The sequence below is a fragment of the Panthera onca genome, chromosome C2, assembly GCF_046562875.1.
Source record: "Panthera onca isolate mPanOnc1 chromosome C2, mPanOnc1 haplotype 2, whole genome shotgun sequence".
NCBI lineage: Eukaryota > Metazoa > Chordata > Mammalia > Carnivora > Felidae > Panthera > Panthera onca.
The window spans coordinates 71,616,735-71,630,578 of NC_138347.1; the positions used below are offsets into that span (position 1 = coordinate 71,616,735).

At 46.1% G+C, this 13,844-nt stretch overlaps 1 protein-coding gene across 8 annotated transcripts in view; it reads right to left on the reverse strand.

Moving 5' to 3' along the window:
• TNK2 (tyrosine kinase non receptor 2) overlaps positions 1–13,844 on the reverse strand; it is a 46,069-nt gene that overhangs the window by 25,576 nt on the left and 6,649 nt on the right. For 3 of the 8 annotated variants that reach the window (XM_060639663.3, XM_060639679.3, XM_060639671.3), the window contains exon 1: positions 454–1,072. The exons of 2 other annotated variants lie outside the window; for them this stretch is intronic. In XM_060639663.3, coding sequence (XP_060495646.1) covers positions 454–507 — 54 coding nt within the window. In that variant the 5' untranslated portion in view covers positions 508–1,072. Of the gene's footprint in view, positions 1–453; positions 1,075–1,164; positions 1,290–13,844 lie in introns of those variants that run through there. 3 more of the 8 variants (XM_060639669.2, XM_060639676.3, XM_060639674.3) reach the window with 3 other exon arrangements.

Genomic DNA, 13,844 nt, shown 5'->3' on the forward strand with positions numbered 1-13,844 from the left:
AGCCCCACGAATAACGATCATATTTCCTAAAGCAAATAAGGGCATTTAGCTTGATATGCATATTCAAAAGTAAGCAGGAATGTCCAGGGAACAAGGACTCAGTGCCCATAAAAGACTACACCCAAAGCCTGGCACTGCTTCTGGTGCTCCCACCGGGTGTTGAAGAAAGCCCAAAAGGCAATTTAACTGGGTCCCAGAGAAACCAGAGACACTGAGGCAGGTGGCAGCATCAGTAATTTCCCACCACTGATTTGCCCCTCACCCACCACATACACACACAAACACCTCATTACCCAGCCTCTCAATCCCCAGGATCTGTCCTGGGGCCCAGAAGCACAGACGCCCCTCACTCCTGAGAGGCTGCTGTGGAGCAGGGCTGGGCCCTCAGCTCATTGGCAGATGATGGGGTCTAGGACCCAGCTACCTGGCTATCCCCCAGGCCTCTCCCATTACCTGCTGTCCCTCCTCACCCCCAGCCAGGCGCTGATATGCAGATCTCTCCCCCATGGCACCCAAACTCCCCGGCGTTAGAGCCAGGGAGGAGAGCAGAGCCCTCCCGCAGCCCCCGCCCCTCCAGCGGCACCGGCAGCGGCAGCGTCACTGCCCTGCGTCCCGAGGGGCCGGGCCTCCAGCATCCTCCAGAAGGAGGGCAGGGGCTGCTTGAGCGCCTCAACCGAGAAGGCCGGTCCGTACCCCACAGCATACCCACCCACAGCCTCATATCCACCGCTGGTTGGCCAGTGCCCGAGCCGAGCCCGGATGGTTGGATGGTCGCCGTCACCTATGCCGGGCCTGCGACCGGCCCCTCCCCCAATCGCGTCCCCAGCCTCCATTCCAAGGAGCCGCCGCCTCTCGCCTCTCCGCAGCACCACCTGCTGACCCCCGGAGACATCCAGGTGCCTCGACCCCACCTCCACTGACCGCAGGGCCACAGCTCCCCTCAGCCCCTTGGCTACCTCCATGATCCCTGAGCTCCACTGCCACCAATTAGGTCCTGGGGAATCAAGACCTCCCACATAAGGAGGTCCATCCAAGAGGCTCACAGAAAAGGAGCCCCATCCTGACTCGGCCTGAGAACCCCCCCCCCCCCCCTCCGTTCACTGGGGCCTGAAGCCTATCTCCCCAATCCGCCTGGCTTCCACCAAGCTCCAAGCATGCGCCCACCTGCCGGACTCCCTGCCGCTCCACTCCGCACTCCACTGCACTCCACTCGCTCAGCGCCCCGAGAACCTGCCCAGTCGTAGAAGCCACGCCTCCGGCACCAGGAGGGAGACCACAGCCCGCCCCTGCCCCACGCCTCTTCCCAGCCCGGCCTTGACATCTCCCTAGCCTCCCCGTCCCCCTCCCCCAAGACTGCACAGGCTGTGCGCACGGGAGCTCAGGGCAGGGCACAGTGTTGGGGCTGACCTCTGGCCTCAGAAGAGTGCCTCGAGTGCCCACATTCCCCGCCGTAGGAGCTGCTCCAACACGTGCCCACGCCGGGCTCTGCCACCCAGCACTGGGGCGAGGCCATTGCCTAGTGATCAGGAAGTCCTACTGCAGAGGCTCCTCCTCTCCCTCCCGCCCTGAGGGCCTCAAGGCGCCCCACGCACACCCTTTCATTGTGCTGGCATCTGAAGCATCCACTGACTCCTTAGTACCAGGTATTTAGGGCTGAGCTCAGGGCACCCTCCACTTCCGGGAGGGTTGGGGCAGAGGAGGAGGGAGATGCTGAGACACCTGCCCTCCCATCAACCAACTCAACCTTGAGGCTAAGGAAAGGGACCCCAGGAGGATACTGGGTGAGTTCCTATAAGGCTCAATCTCCTCACAAGTTCCTTCACCTTGAAGTATGCTGAGGTAGGGGATGACCCGCCAGGCAGGAGATCTAATCCAGGCAGAAGTCCCTGGGTATCTTACAGCAGCTATAGCAGTTTTGTGGGAAGCTGCAAGAACCCAGCCAAAGTCAGGAAGCTGTCCTGACCCAAAGTCAGAGAAAAAGAGCATGAAAACGCCAGGCCCATCCATTCTTCCCTTCACTGGATGAATGGTATGATCCAAATTATTCCTCCTTCCTGCTTTCTCCCTATCTCCTCCCCACCCCCCCATTACCCTCCCTTCCTAATGCCATCCTGCCAAGATTCCCACAGGATCCAAACTACCTTTAGGACTTGGGGGATCTACCCTACATGTATACCCCTGTAGTCTACAACTTGCCCCCATATCTCTAAAGAGAGATGGGAGTGGCCAGGAACCAGCTTGCCTCTGCTGTCCACTCCCCTCCCCCAGCCTCTCCAGCAGCATCAGTGAAGTGACAAATCCACACTGAGGAGCAGACATGACATGTAATTTCCGGCCAAGAGATTTTTCCAAAACAATCTACCGTATTCTTGGGAATATATGCCAACCTCACCTCCAAGCCAGCCCTCTCCACCCCTGCCCTCCCTCTTCTCTAAGCTCTAGAGGGAAAACAACATATTGGGAGGAAGGGGGGGGGGGGGTGCTTATAGTTCCTCTCCCAGCCAGAGGATTATCTTGCCTCCACATGCCAGCCCCACAAAGCCCAGTCAACTTCAACTCACCCCTCCATACACAGGCCCCAAACTTCTGGACCAAGGCCAGGCTGGCTCCCCTTGGGACCTCATCCCAGAGGGAACTGCACCAAGCAACCCCACACCTTCAGGTCAGCCCAGTTCTGACATCACACAGATCTGGGGAGGAGGCTGGCCTGGGGCCAATGGAGAGAGGGGGTGATTCAGACACACACCATGGCTGTCCACACCCTCTCCATCTCCAGGACACAGGGGCCCACTCCCTCCCAGGAGAGCTTGGCAGCTGTGGTTCTGAGGAGAGGCAAAGCTGAGGCATATTTGCTAGTGGTGCTGGGCCCATAGGCCCCAAGTCTAGCCCTGGAGCCTCTTTCCCGTCCTCCTTAACTATCGATATTTCCCCAAGACTTCTGAACTCACCCTTCCTTCTCTTCTCAGTGGATGCTCTGCTCCCTGGGGGGTCACTTCCTCTCCCTCCCCTGCCCCAGGGCTCCAATTACCATGTGCTGTCTGTCTTTATTTCTGACCACCTGAAGCTCTAGGCCCACATTTACAGACATTTACAGGACAGCTCCACCAGGAGGATGCACAAGTACCACAAATTCTGTATAACCATACTGAGCTCATCATCACCCCCTTCAACTTAGCTAAGGCATGCTCCTATATCCCAACTGAAAATATCACAAGCCAATGCCAGCCACCCAGGCTAGAAACCTCACCCCTGGCCCCCCTGCAACTATAACTTCCTACCTTCCTCACTGGGCAGGACACAAAATCTTGTTTCTGCCTCCTCATTAGTCCTCCCAATGAATACCATTAGGATCAAGAGTCAGACAGACCAGATCTGAAATCTTGGCTCTGTCACTTTGTACTTGAGCAACTTTTGGGCAAATACCTTAACCTCTAAGACTCAATTTCCTCTCCTGTAAAATGGGAAGAAATAGCAGCACCTCCTTCACAGAGTGCAGATTCAATGAGATAATGAAGAGCACACTTAGCACAGCACCTGGCACACAGCTGCCTATTGCTATTATTGTCATCTGAAGTCCCTCCCCTGCTTCTATCCTTCTGTAACTCCTCATTGAGCCAAATACAAGGCCCTTCAAGATCCTCCCCTTGCCTATTTGTCCACCTCCATACCTCATCATTTTCTTCAAATGTCCATATTCCAGCCAAATTAAATACTTGCCCTTCCCTACACACACTCCCTTCTTTAATTTTTTTTAATGTTTTTGAGAGAGACAGAGACACAGAGACAGCGGGGGAGGGGGCAGAGAGAAAGGGAGACACAGAATCCCAAACAGGCTCCAGGCTCTGAGCTGTCAGCACAGAGCCCAACGCGGGGCTTGAACCCACAGACCCTGAGATCATGACCCTGAACTGAAGCTGGACGCTTAACCAATGAGCCATCTAGGCGCCCCACTCCCTTCTTGAATCTTAATGTTTCAGGGTGCCTGGGTGGCTCAGTCAATTAAGTATCTGACTCTTGATTTCAGCTCAAGTCATGATCTCAGTTCGTGAGTTAGAGCCTCATATTGGGCTCTGTGCTGACAGTGTGGAGCCTGCTTGGGATTCTCTCTTTCTCCCTCTCTCTGCCCCTTTCCCACTTGCTCTTTCTTTCTCTCTCTCTCTCTCTCAAAAATAAAGAAAGAAAACTTTAGAAAAAAAAGAACATTTCTCATTTAAAAATTTTTAATGCCTCTGAGCTATTCTCTTTGTGACGGTCCTTCTCTTTGTCTACATGATGAATTCCAACACATCCCCCAAGACCCATGTCATCTCCTCTGTAAATTGCCATTTCCTACCTCTAAATGGTTATTTTTGCTATGCTTCCCATGTTATTCCGTTAAAATAATATTTGAAAACAGGAATGGTATAAACACACAATACAGTTAACTCTTGAACAACATGGGTTTGAATTGTGCGGGTCCACTAATGTGTGAATTTTTTCAATACGGTACAGTACAATGTATTTTCTCTTATGATTTTCTTAATAACAACCTTTTCTTTTCTCCAGTTTACTTTGTTCTAAGAATATAGTACATAATACATATAAAATGTAAAATATGTGCTGTTTATGTTATTGGTTAAGTTTTCCACTCAACCGTGGGCTATCAGTAGTTCAGTTTTGGGGGAGTCAAAAGTTATATGCAGATTTTAGACTGTGTGAGAGGTCAGCACTCCTAGCCCCCACGTGTTCAACAGTCAACTATAGTGTAGTACATGTGGAAAATAGCCAAATCAATGTATAATTTTCAAATTATTCATCATATTCTGATCCTTAAAGGCTCACTGTTCTTATAGCATTCTGTATCAATATATAATTCTACTGAGAGATTCTATGTACACACCTCTACTGTAGTTTGTACCCTGTAAAGTAACCAGCTGTTTTTATCTATCAACTTGAAGGCAGAAGCTGGCAAGGTATCTGGTCAAGAAGAGTTTGCTGAAAGAGACTTAAAACCCATAAGATGGCACTGGAGAAAGGGGGCCTGCTTTACTTCCAGAGGGTATCAGAAATAAGCCTCATTCCCCCACCCCACCCCCGCCCAGGCTTTGCTCCCTCCCAGTATTTCTAATCCAGGAAAGCAAGCACCTTCATAGAAAGAGGGGCTGCCAATCTCATTACAGCCACTCCAGTCCCAGTAAGCTACTTTGCTCCCACAAAGCCGTTTCAGCACCAGGGATGACAAGGCCAGTCAGTTGCTTATGCAGAGGGAGGGCCAGGAATCGGCCTTCTGCAGAAGGCTGCATTCTCACTAGACTGCAGGGACAGCTGGGGTAGGCGACACAACAATGTTGATGGGAAGGAAGCTCAGTTTGTCAGGCATCCCAGCCTCACCATGGGGGTCAAGGGAGTAACAGGGTGGGAAGGCAGGGCACAGAAGCAGGGACCCAGATCAGATACAGGGACCCACTATGCCTCATCTTCGATTCCAACAGAAAAGGAGGTGTGACTTTCAGAGAAGAAAGGAAAAAATCTACCTTTACACAGAACCTATCCACTATACAGACCCACATTGAACTCAAGAGACTCACACCTCCCCACATGTACCAACTTGATCTTGAAAGTATTTAGTTGCTGTTTCATGCTCCAGCGGCTCAAGACTGGCATGCCAACCCTGACACTCAAAGACAGGACACTGAGAGCCCTAACACATTCCTGGAGCACTCCTCCCACCAACAAAACCCTACTCATGTGTGACAGAGGATAAATTCCGGCAGCTGTCCGGGTCTGGTGCACATGCACACCATGCACGCCCTGGTGCCAGGGCTCGGATGCAGGGCACTGCAGAGAGCTGCCTCTTGCCAATCCTCTGGCCCAGGCATCATCACAACACCAAGCAATGCAGTGACTCCCGGGAACGGAGGAAGGATGCAGCACAGCTCCCAGCAGCCAGCCACTCCCAGAGCTCTTCTAGGGCTGGGGCTGCGCAGAGGCTGCCTGGCTGGTCCTCTGCCTGCTGGCTCAGGCCTCACCCCACCCCCACCCCTTCAGCAAGAGCCTAGAGCTGAAGGGGCCTATTGTTGAGCCCTGGAGGTGGGGTGGGGAAAGAAGCCAGAGCTGTGAATGGTACAGCATTTATTCTGCAAGAGGGACTGCTCATCCCCTCTGGACCATGTCCATACCAGAACCCCAGGAGCTAGCAACACCCAGTGAAGGACAGGCTGCAGGGCCCAGGAGACAAAGGGACTGAACCCAGGAGTAAAAGAAATGTTGGACTACCTTCCCACTATATCCTGCCTATCCATTTTAGCAATAAAGAAACTGAGATCCTAAAAGGGGAAGGGACTTGTGAAACAAGGCACTTACGGAGCTATCTTTGGAAACAGATCCCTAGGAACTAGGGGAGATCAATAGTTCAGAGCGGTGGTGATTGTAGACACAGAGGAGCAGCCATACCAAGGTCAGGGATTAGTAAACGTAAGGACCCAGGAAGAGGAGGCCTTGACTTATTAGAAGACACAGCATACAGGAGACAGGCAGAGACAGGAAGAGCCCACTGTTCTTACACCCAGCTAAGGCCCTTGGCTCGGGGCTCCTAGCCCCGATACAGCTGCTGAAGGAAGAGACTAAGCCAAAACTCTCACTCCAAACCCTGCCTCAGTCACTCACCATGCACCTTCTATGTGCTCACTCTGTGTTAGGGTTTTGGGGAAATAGGAAAGGGAAGTTATGTTCTGGGTCCTCAAGAAGACACTATGTGCAGGTTCTTTTATTTTTTTTAATAGAAAGCAATGTTTTTTTATCTATTTACTTACTTTTATTTTTTTTAGTGAGTTCTAAGCCCAATGTGGGACCTGAACTCACAACACCAAGATCAAAGAGTTGCACACTCTACCAACTGAGCCAGCCAGGGATCCCTACATGCAGTTCTTTAAAAGCTTTATCTTCACTAACTGATTAAAAACTTCCCCTTATTACTCTACATTATCCCCGTTTTACAGATGAAGAAATTGACGTTCTGAGGAAGTGACCAAGGTCATGCAGAGAGTAAGAGCTGAAGCCAGGATTCAGTCCATATACAAATGCACACTAAATTTCTTGGCTCAATGACACGAGCCCACGGAGGGCAGAGTTACAGTCCTATTCATTAAATATATACTGGATATTGAATGAATTCATGGATTCTGTGAGGAAGTTTAAAGAGGGGACAGAGGTTCCAGGAAAAAAACCAGTAAATTGCACACATGCACATAATTCCATTCCTTCTCAAAACCCCTCCAAAACTACATTTTTAAAGAGAATTTATTTTTCTAAAGAGAATTTAAAAATATATATATTTATTTATTTTTGAGAGAGACAGCACACAAATGAGCAGGGGAGGGGCAGAGGGATCTGAGCAGAGGAGAGAGGATCTGAAGCAGTCTCTGAATTATCAGCACAGAGCCTGACATGGGGCTCAAACCCACAAACCACAAGATCATGACCCGAGCCGAAGTTGGATGTTTAACCAACTGAGTCACCCAGGCGCCCCTCAAGAGAAATTTTTTGAATGGCAGAGGAAACAACCACAACAAGCTAGAAAGCAGATGATGGGCCAGCGACAACTGGGAGCAGAACCTAAAAAAAAAAAAAGCCACAACTCCCAAGGTGAGAAGCACCTGAATGATCCCACAGAATCTTCAAATGGCCTGGGAATTTGAAGCCCCAGAAACCCCTACAAGAAGAAGAGGTGAGAGAGGGAAGTGCTAAAAATATAGAGGATTATTTAAAAGCTATTTAATAAGCAGTAAGACCCCACCACCAGCACCACCATACTCCTTCCCCAATACAGAGCCACTGGGTGACTGTCCCTTTACCACCCTGCAAAAAACAGGGATTTCCCTACAGTAGATAAATGGAACATCTTGAGACTGGCACAGTGGGCTTCATGGAAGATGGCAAGGGGGTGGGAGGGAGCAGCAGGCAAGTGCTACATCCCAAACAAGGAAAGCATGCATGGATGTTGAGATCCCAAACCCCTTCTCAACTTGCTCCTGGAACATGGAGCCAGGCTTCCACATCTTGGCAGGAGACACAAGTGTCTTTTCTGGCGACTCTGACCTGGCCAAGAAAGATATAAAGATACCAACACTAGGAGTTCCCAACAAATGGCCCATCTAGGTCACCACACAAAGAAGCTCCATCAACAAGACCATTCAGTGCTGTAGTTCCCCATCCTCCGTTGAGAGCAGACAACACAAAATTACCAGACACCCAAGACAAGCCTCTAACATGGAAGAGAGAGAGCAAAACACACGGAAAAAAGCAACCAAGAGGGAACAGACTATGCAGAAGAAAATTTCAGACCAAAAAATGCTCATTAATATACCCTCAGAGACAAGATAGTGTATCTTCAAAATAAGAACAGGATATTATTGGGAAACAAAAAATTACAAACACAATAGGTGACATACAAAATTCAACAGATCCATCCCCAACCCACCCAGCAGAGTCTGGCCCATGGCAGGTGATCGCTCATAAATACCTGTTGAATGGATAAATGAGGTAGTGATTCTCAAACTTTAATGCACATACAGATCACCTGGGGATATTGTTAAACTGCAGATACAGATTCCATGGATATGGGGTAGGGCCTAAGATTCTCCATTTCTAACAAGCTACCAAGTGACACGTGTTTTGGTCCAGTAGACCGCACTCTGAGAAGCAAGGGTCTTCAATAAACTCTGGAGGTGCTCTTTGCCCTGGCTATGCATTAAAATCACCTTGGAGTTAGGAAAGTGTCAATGTGTAGACCCCACCCACTGAGATTCTAATCAAGTTGACCTAGGTGAGACTGAGGTGTCATTTTTTTTTTTTTTTTGAGAGAGAGAGAGAGAGAGAGAGAGAGAGAGAGAGAGAGAAAGAGAGAGAGGGGCAGCGCACAAGTAAGCCGGGGAGGGGCAGAAGGAGAGGGAGGAAGAGAATCTTAAGCAGGCTCCACGCTCAGCATGTGGAGCCTAATCCGGAGCTCAATTTCACAACAGTCAGATCATGACCTGAGCTGAAATCAAGAGTCAGATACTTAAATGACTGATTGTGCCACCCAGGCATCCCTGAGGCATATCTTTTTTTTTTTTTTTAATTTATTTTAAGTTTATTTATTTTGAGAGACAGAGAGAACAGAGGAGGGGCAGAGAGAGAGGGAGAGAGAGAATCCCAGGCAGGCTCTGTGCTGTCAACGTGGAGCCTGATGTGGGGCTTGAACTCATGAACAGTGAGATCATGACCTGAGCTGAAACCAAGAAGTGGATGCTTAACCAAATGAGCCACCCAGGCGCCCCCTGAGACATCGTAGTTTGAAGCCTCTTCAGATGAATCCAGACTGGGGTTGAATACCATTGCTCTGTAGAAAGCTTGTAATTGTGCCAATTCGTTTGACCTGGCCAGAACAGTCCTGTTCTCAGATGTTCTCTCCCATTATTGACACTGACCACTCTCTCAAAGGCCCTTCTCATCATAGCCATGAGCATCAGTTTATGGGACTACTTATTATACTGATAGTGATTCTCAATTCTGAGTCCCATTAATATGGATGAAAAAAATCATTCTACTGAATTCTCAATAAATTCATTCTGAGAGTGCTTTCCTTATTAAATTCTCACACTTATCTTAATCTAATTTTTTGTTACCCTTGACCTTGAAACTTTATCAGGTTAATAAGCCCTTTGGGGAAGGAGGTTTTGTTTTTGTTTTTGTTTTTTAGTGAAATGTGGATAATTCCCTAATCAAAAATCCTAACCCATTCTCCCAAGGTTTCTATTACTAAAGTTGAATTTAGTAGTTTTGTGTCTACCTCATCCATGTCACACATGGGAGAAAATAGTATCAACAGACATTTACTGCTATCATAGTTGCTAAAACTACAATAGAAGGGATGGAAGATAAAGTTCAGATCTTCTGCAACAGAGAACAAAAGACACAAAGATGGCAAACAGGAGAGAAAAAAAAAAAAAAAGAAAACCAGATGATCAGTATAAGAAGGTCCAATATCTAAACAAAAGGAGCTCAGAGAGACAGAGAGAGAGAGAGAGAGAGAGAGAGAGAGAGAGAGATGACCAAAATAATACAAGAAAACTTCCCAGACTTGAAGTACAAGTTTCCAAACTAAAAGGGTTCACTGAGCATACAGCACAAGTTGAAAACAGACCCATACTAAGCTACTTAATTAGGAAATCATTACAAAACACAATACTGGAGATAAAGAGAAGATCCTACACACTTTGGGGCAAGGGAGAGGGTCCCACACAGGATTTGGAGTGACCTTAGACTTCAGTGTTAATTCTAGAATCTAAAAGCAATATCCTCAAGATGTGAAGGAAAGCAATTTCCAACCTAGATCTTTATATTCAGCTGAGTGAATAGCAAGGCTGGCAAGGTCTCCAAATAATCTCCCACCCATACACCCTTCTCCTTCAGGAAGCTACTAAAGGACAGACTCTACCAAAACTAGAGAGTAAACCAACAAAGGAGAAGACATGGGATGCAGGAGATCCAACACAGAAGAGCAGTGAAGGAGATGCCCAGATGCTGAAAGGAGGTTCCAAGAGGATGGCTAAGCACCTGTGATAGACACCAACCAGACCATGTTGCTTCAGGGCACAAGGCTCTGAAAGAGACTTCTTCAGAAAGATAAATTTGATAGAATATCTGATGGAACTGACATCTTGAGAAACTTAGACAGCTACTGGAATTTGGCTAATTGAAAGGTGCACAGAAAACTAAGCAAACAAACAAAAGCAACTCCAGGAAGAACAAAAAGTTGTGCAGGAAAGGAAAAGTCATCACAATTTACTATACCATAACAATAAACACAGACAGTAGAGTGAAGAGACTGAAGGATGGGAAGTGTAGAAGGGTAGCAATGGGGGAATTAAATTCAAATTCTCATCTTTGGCCAAGATGGAATAATAAGGATCAGATTTGCTCTCCTGACTACAACAACAAAAAATTGGACAAAATATACAAAATGGTTTTGAAAATACCAGATATCAGGGAACTAAAGACAGTGATACCTGTGAGTCAGGAAATAAAAGATGTCAGCCCTATGGTTGAGTTTCCAGGCTACAGCACAGAGAAGGGAAACTGTCAGACCCCAAAAGACTCCAGGAGTTGAGGAGATGGAGCTTAGAGTTTGGGGAGTCTTAGGGGGCCGGAGTTCACAGAACAGAGCAGCAAAGAAGAGAGAGTACCACAGAAGTCTATAAAGGGTTCCCCTCAAGTATTTAGCTGAGCACTAATCATCTATGTGAATGTGTAGAAACTACCCAAGGGTAGGGAAAATAACCACCCAAAAGGATTAGAAGTAACAATGCCTGGTGCTCCCAAGGCTGGGAAAAGTGCCTGTTCCCACCAGCCAAACTGGAAAAGGTAGGCACTGGGTACAATTCACAGATGGGTCTTGCCTCAGCAGGAAAATTAGTAGCCTTAGATTGAACATGGCTCTGGTCCTAACAACTCTTAAAAACAAGACCCAAGATAATCAAACTGTTTCCAAGTCACTGCATCCTAGATAAAGCTCAAGAATAGTTATAAGAATACAAAAGTATCCAGCAACCAACCAGGTAAAATTAACATTGTCTGGCATCCAATAAAAAATTATCAGGCATGCCAAAAGCCAGGAACTAGGACCTATAATAAGGAGATAAAGCAATTAATCAAAACCAACTCAGAACTAACACAAATGGCAGAATTAGCAAGGACATTAAAATAATTAAACATTAAAACAGTTATTAAAACTATTATTACTATAAAACTATATAGCTATTAAAAATATTTTTTTAAGGGGCACCTGGATGGCTCAGTCAGTTGGGCATCCAACTTCAGCTCAAGTCATGATCTCAAGCTTGTGAGTTTGAGCCCTGCATCAGGCTCTGTGCTGACAGCTCAGAGCCTGGAGGCTGCTTCAGATTCTGTGCCTCTCTTTCTCTCTGCCCCTCCCCACTTGCACTCTCTCTCTCTCTCTCTCTCTCAAAAATAAATAAAGATTTTTAAAATTTTAAACATATATTTTTAAAAAGAATAGAACTGAACTTTTAGAATAAAAACTACATTGCATGAGATGAAAAAAATAAACTGAATGCAATTAAAGGTGATTAGATACTGCAGAAGAAAAACCTAGTGAACCTGAAGACACAGTAATAGAAATGATCTGAAATTAACTCCAGAGAAGAAAAAAAATCTTTTTTAAATAAACAAAGCATCTGCTCCTGAAACAATATTGCACTGTATGTTAACTAAATAGAATTTAAATAAAAATTTAAAAAGAGAAAAAAAATTTTTTTTTAAATAGGGGGGACACCTGGGTGGCTCAATCAGTTAAACATCTGACTTCAGCTCAGGTCATGAATTTATGGATCATAGGTTCGAGCCCCATGTCAGGCTCTGTGCTGACAGCTCAGAGCCTAGAGCCAACTTCGGATTCTGTGTCTACCTCTCTCTCTGCCCCTCCCCTGCTCATTCTCTCTCTCTCAAAATAAATATTAAATTTTAAAAAATTTAAAAGAGAAAAAATAAATGAACAAAGCGGCTGTGAGCAGTGGGACAATTTCAAGTGGCCTAACATTTGTATTGTTGGAGTTCCCTGAGGAAAGGAGAGCTGGAAACAGAAAAAAATATTTGAAGAAATAATGGCCTAAATATTTCCACATTTGATTAAGATTATAAGCCCACAGATTCAAAAAGTTCAATGAACTCCAAGCACAAGACACATGAGGAAAACTATACCAACATACCTCATAATCAAATTGCTCAAAATCAGTGATAAAGAGAAAATCTTAAAATGTAGCTGGGGAGGGTGAGGAAGACATGTTATAGACAGGGAGCAAAGATACAGATGACAGCAGAGGGGGCGCCTGGCTGGCTCAGCTGGGAAAGCATGCAACTTTTGATCTCGGGTGGTGAGTTTGAGCCCCATGAAGGGCACACAGAGCTTACTTAAAAAAAAAAAAATGACAACAGATTTCCTGCAGAAATGAAAATGAGAAGACAGTGGCACAACATCATTAAAGTACTGAAAGAATAAACTAATGAAATGGAATTCTAGTCCAATGAAAATATCTTTTTAAAATAAAAGCTAAATAAACTTAAGCATACAAAAGCTGAAAGAATTCATCACCAACCTGCACTACCATAAATGTCAAAAGAAGTCCTTCAGACAGAAGGAAAATAATACCATATAGAAATATGGATCTATGCAAAGAATGAAGCACTGGAAATAGCAACTACAGGGGTAGACACTTAAGACATTTTTATTATGTACATTACTTTAAAAAATAAATTGTTTAAACACAAATAATACCAAATAGTGTGGTTTACAACGTGTGTAAGAATAATTTCTGAATAATAGCGTAAGAGGAGAGAAATAAAAATATAAGTTTTTATACTATTATCACTTGAAGGCAGACTGTGATTAGTTAAAGATGTGTATTATGAATCCTGGGGCACCTGGGTGGCTCAGTCAGTTAGGCTTCTGACTTCAGGTTATGTCATGATCTCACGGTTTGTGACTTCAAGCCCCACATCGGGCTGTCTGCTGTCAGCACAGAGCCTGCTTTGGATCCTCTGTACCCCCCCTTTCTCTGCCCCTCCCCTGCTCACTCTGTCAAAAATAAACATTTAAAAAATTATTTAAAATAAAGATGTATATATTATGAATCCCATAGCCAGTACAAGGAAAGAAAACTATCCTCATAAACACAGATGCAAAATTCTTAACAAATTCTCTAGCAAACAGAATTCAACAATACATATAAAGAATAACACACCATGACCAAGTGGAGTTCGTCTAAGGAACGCAAGGTTGGTTTAACATTTGAAAATCAGGGGTGCCT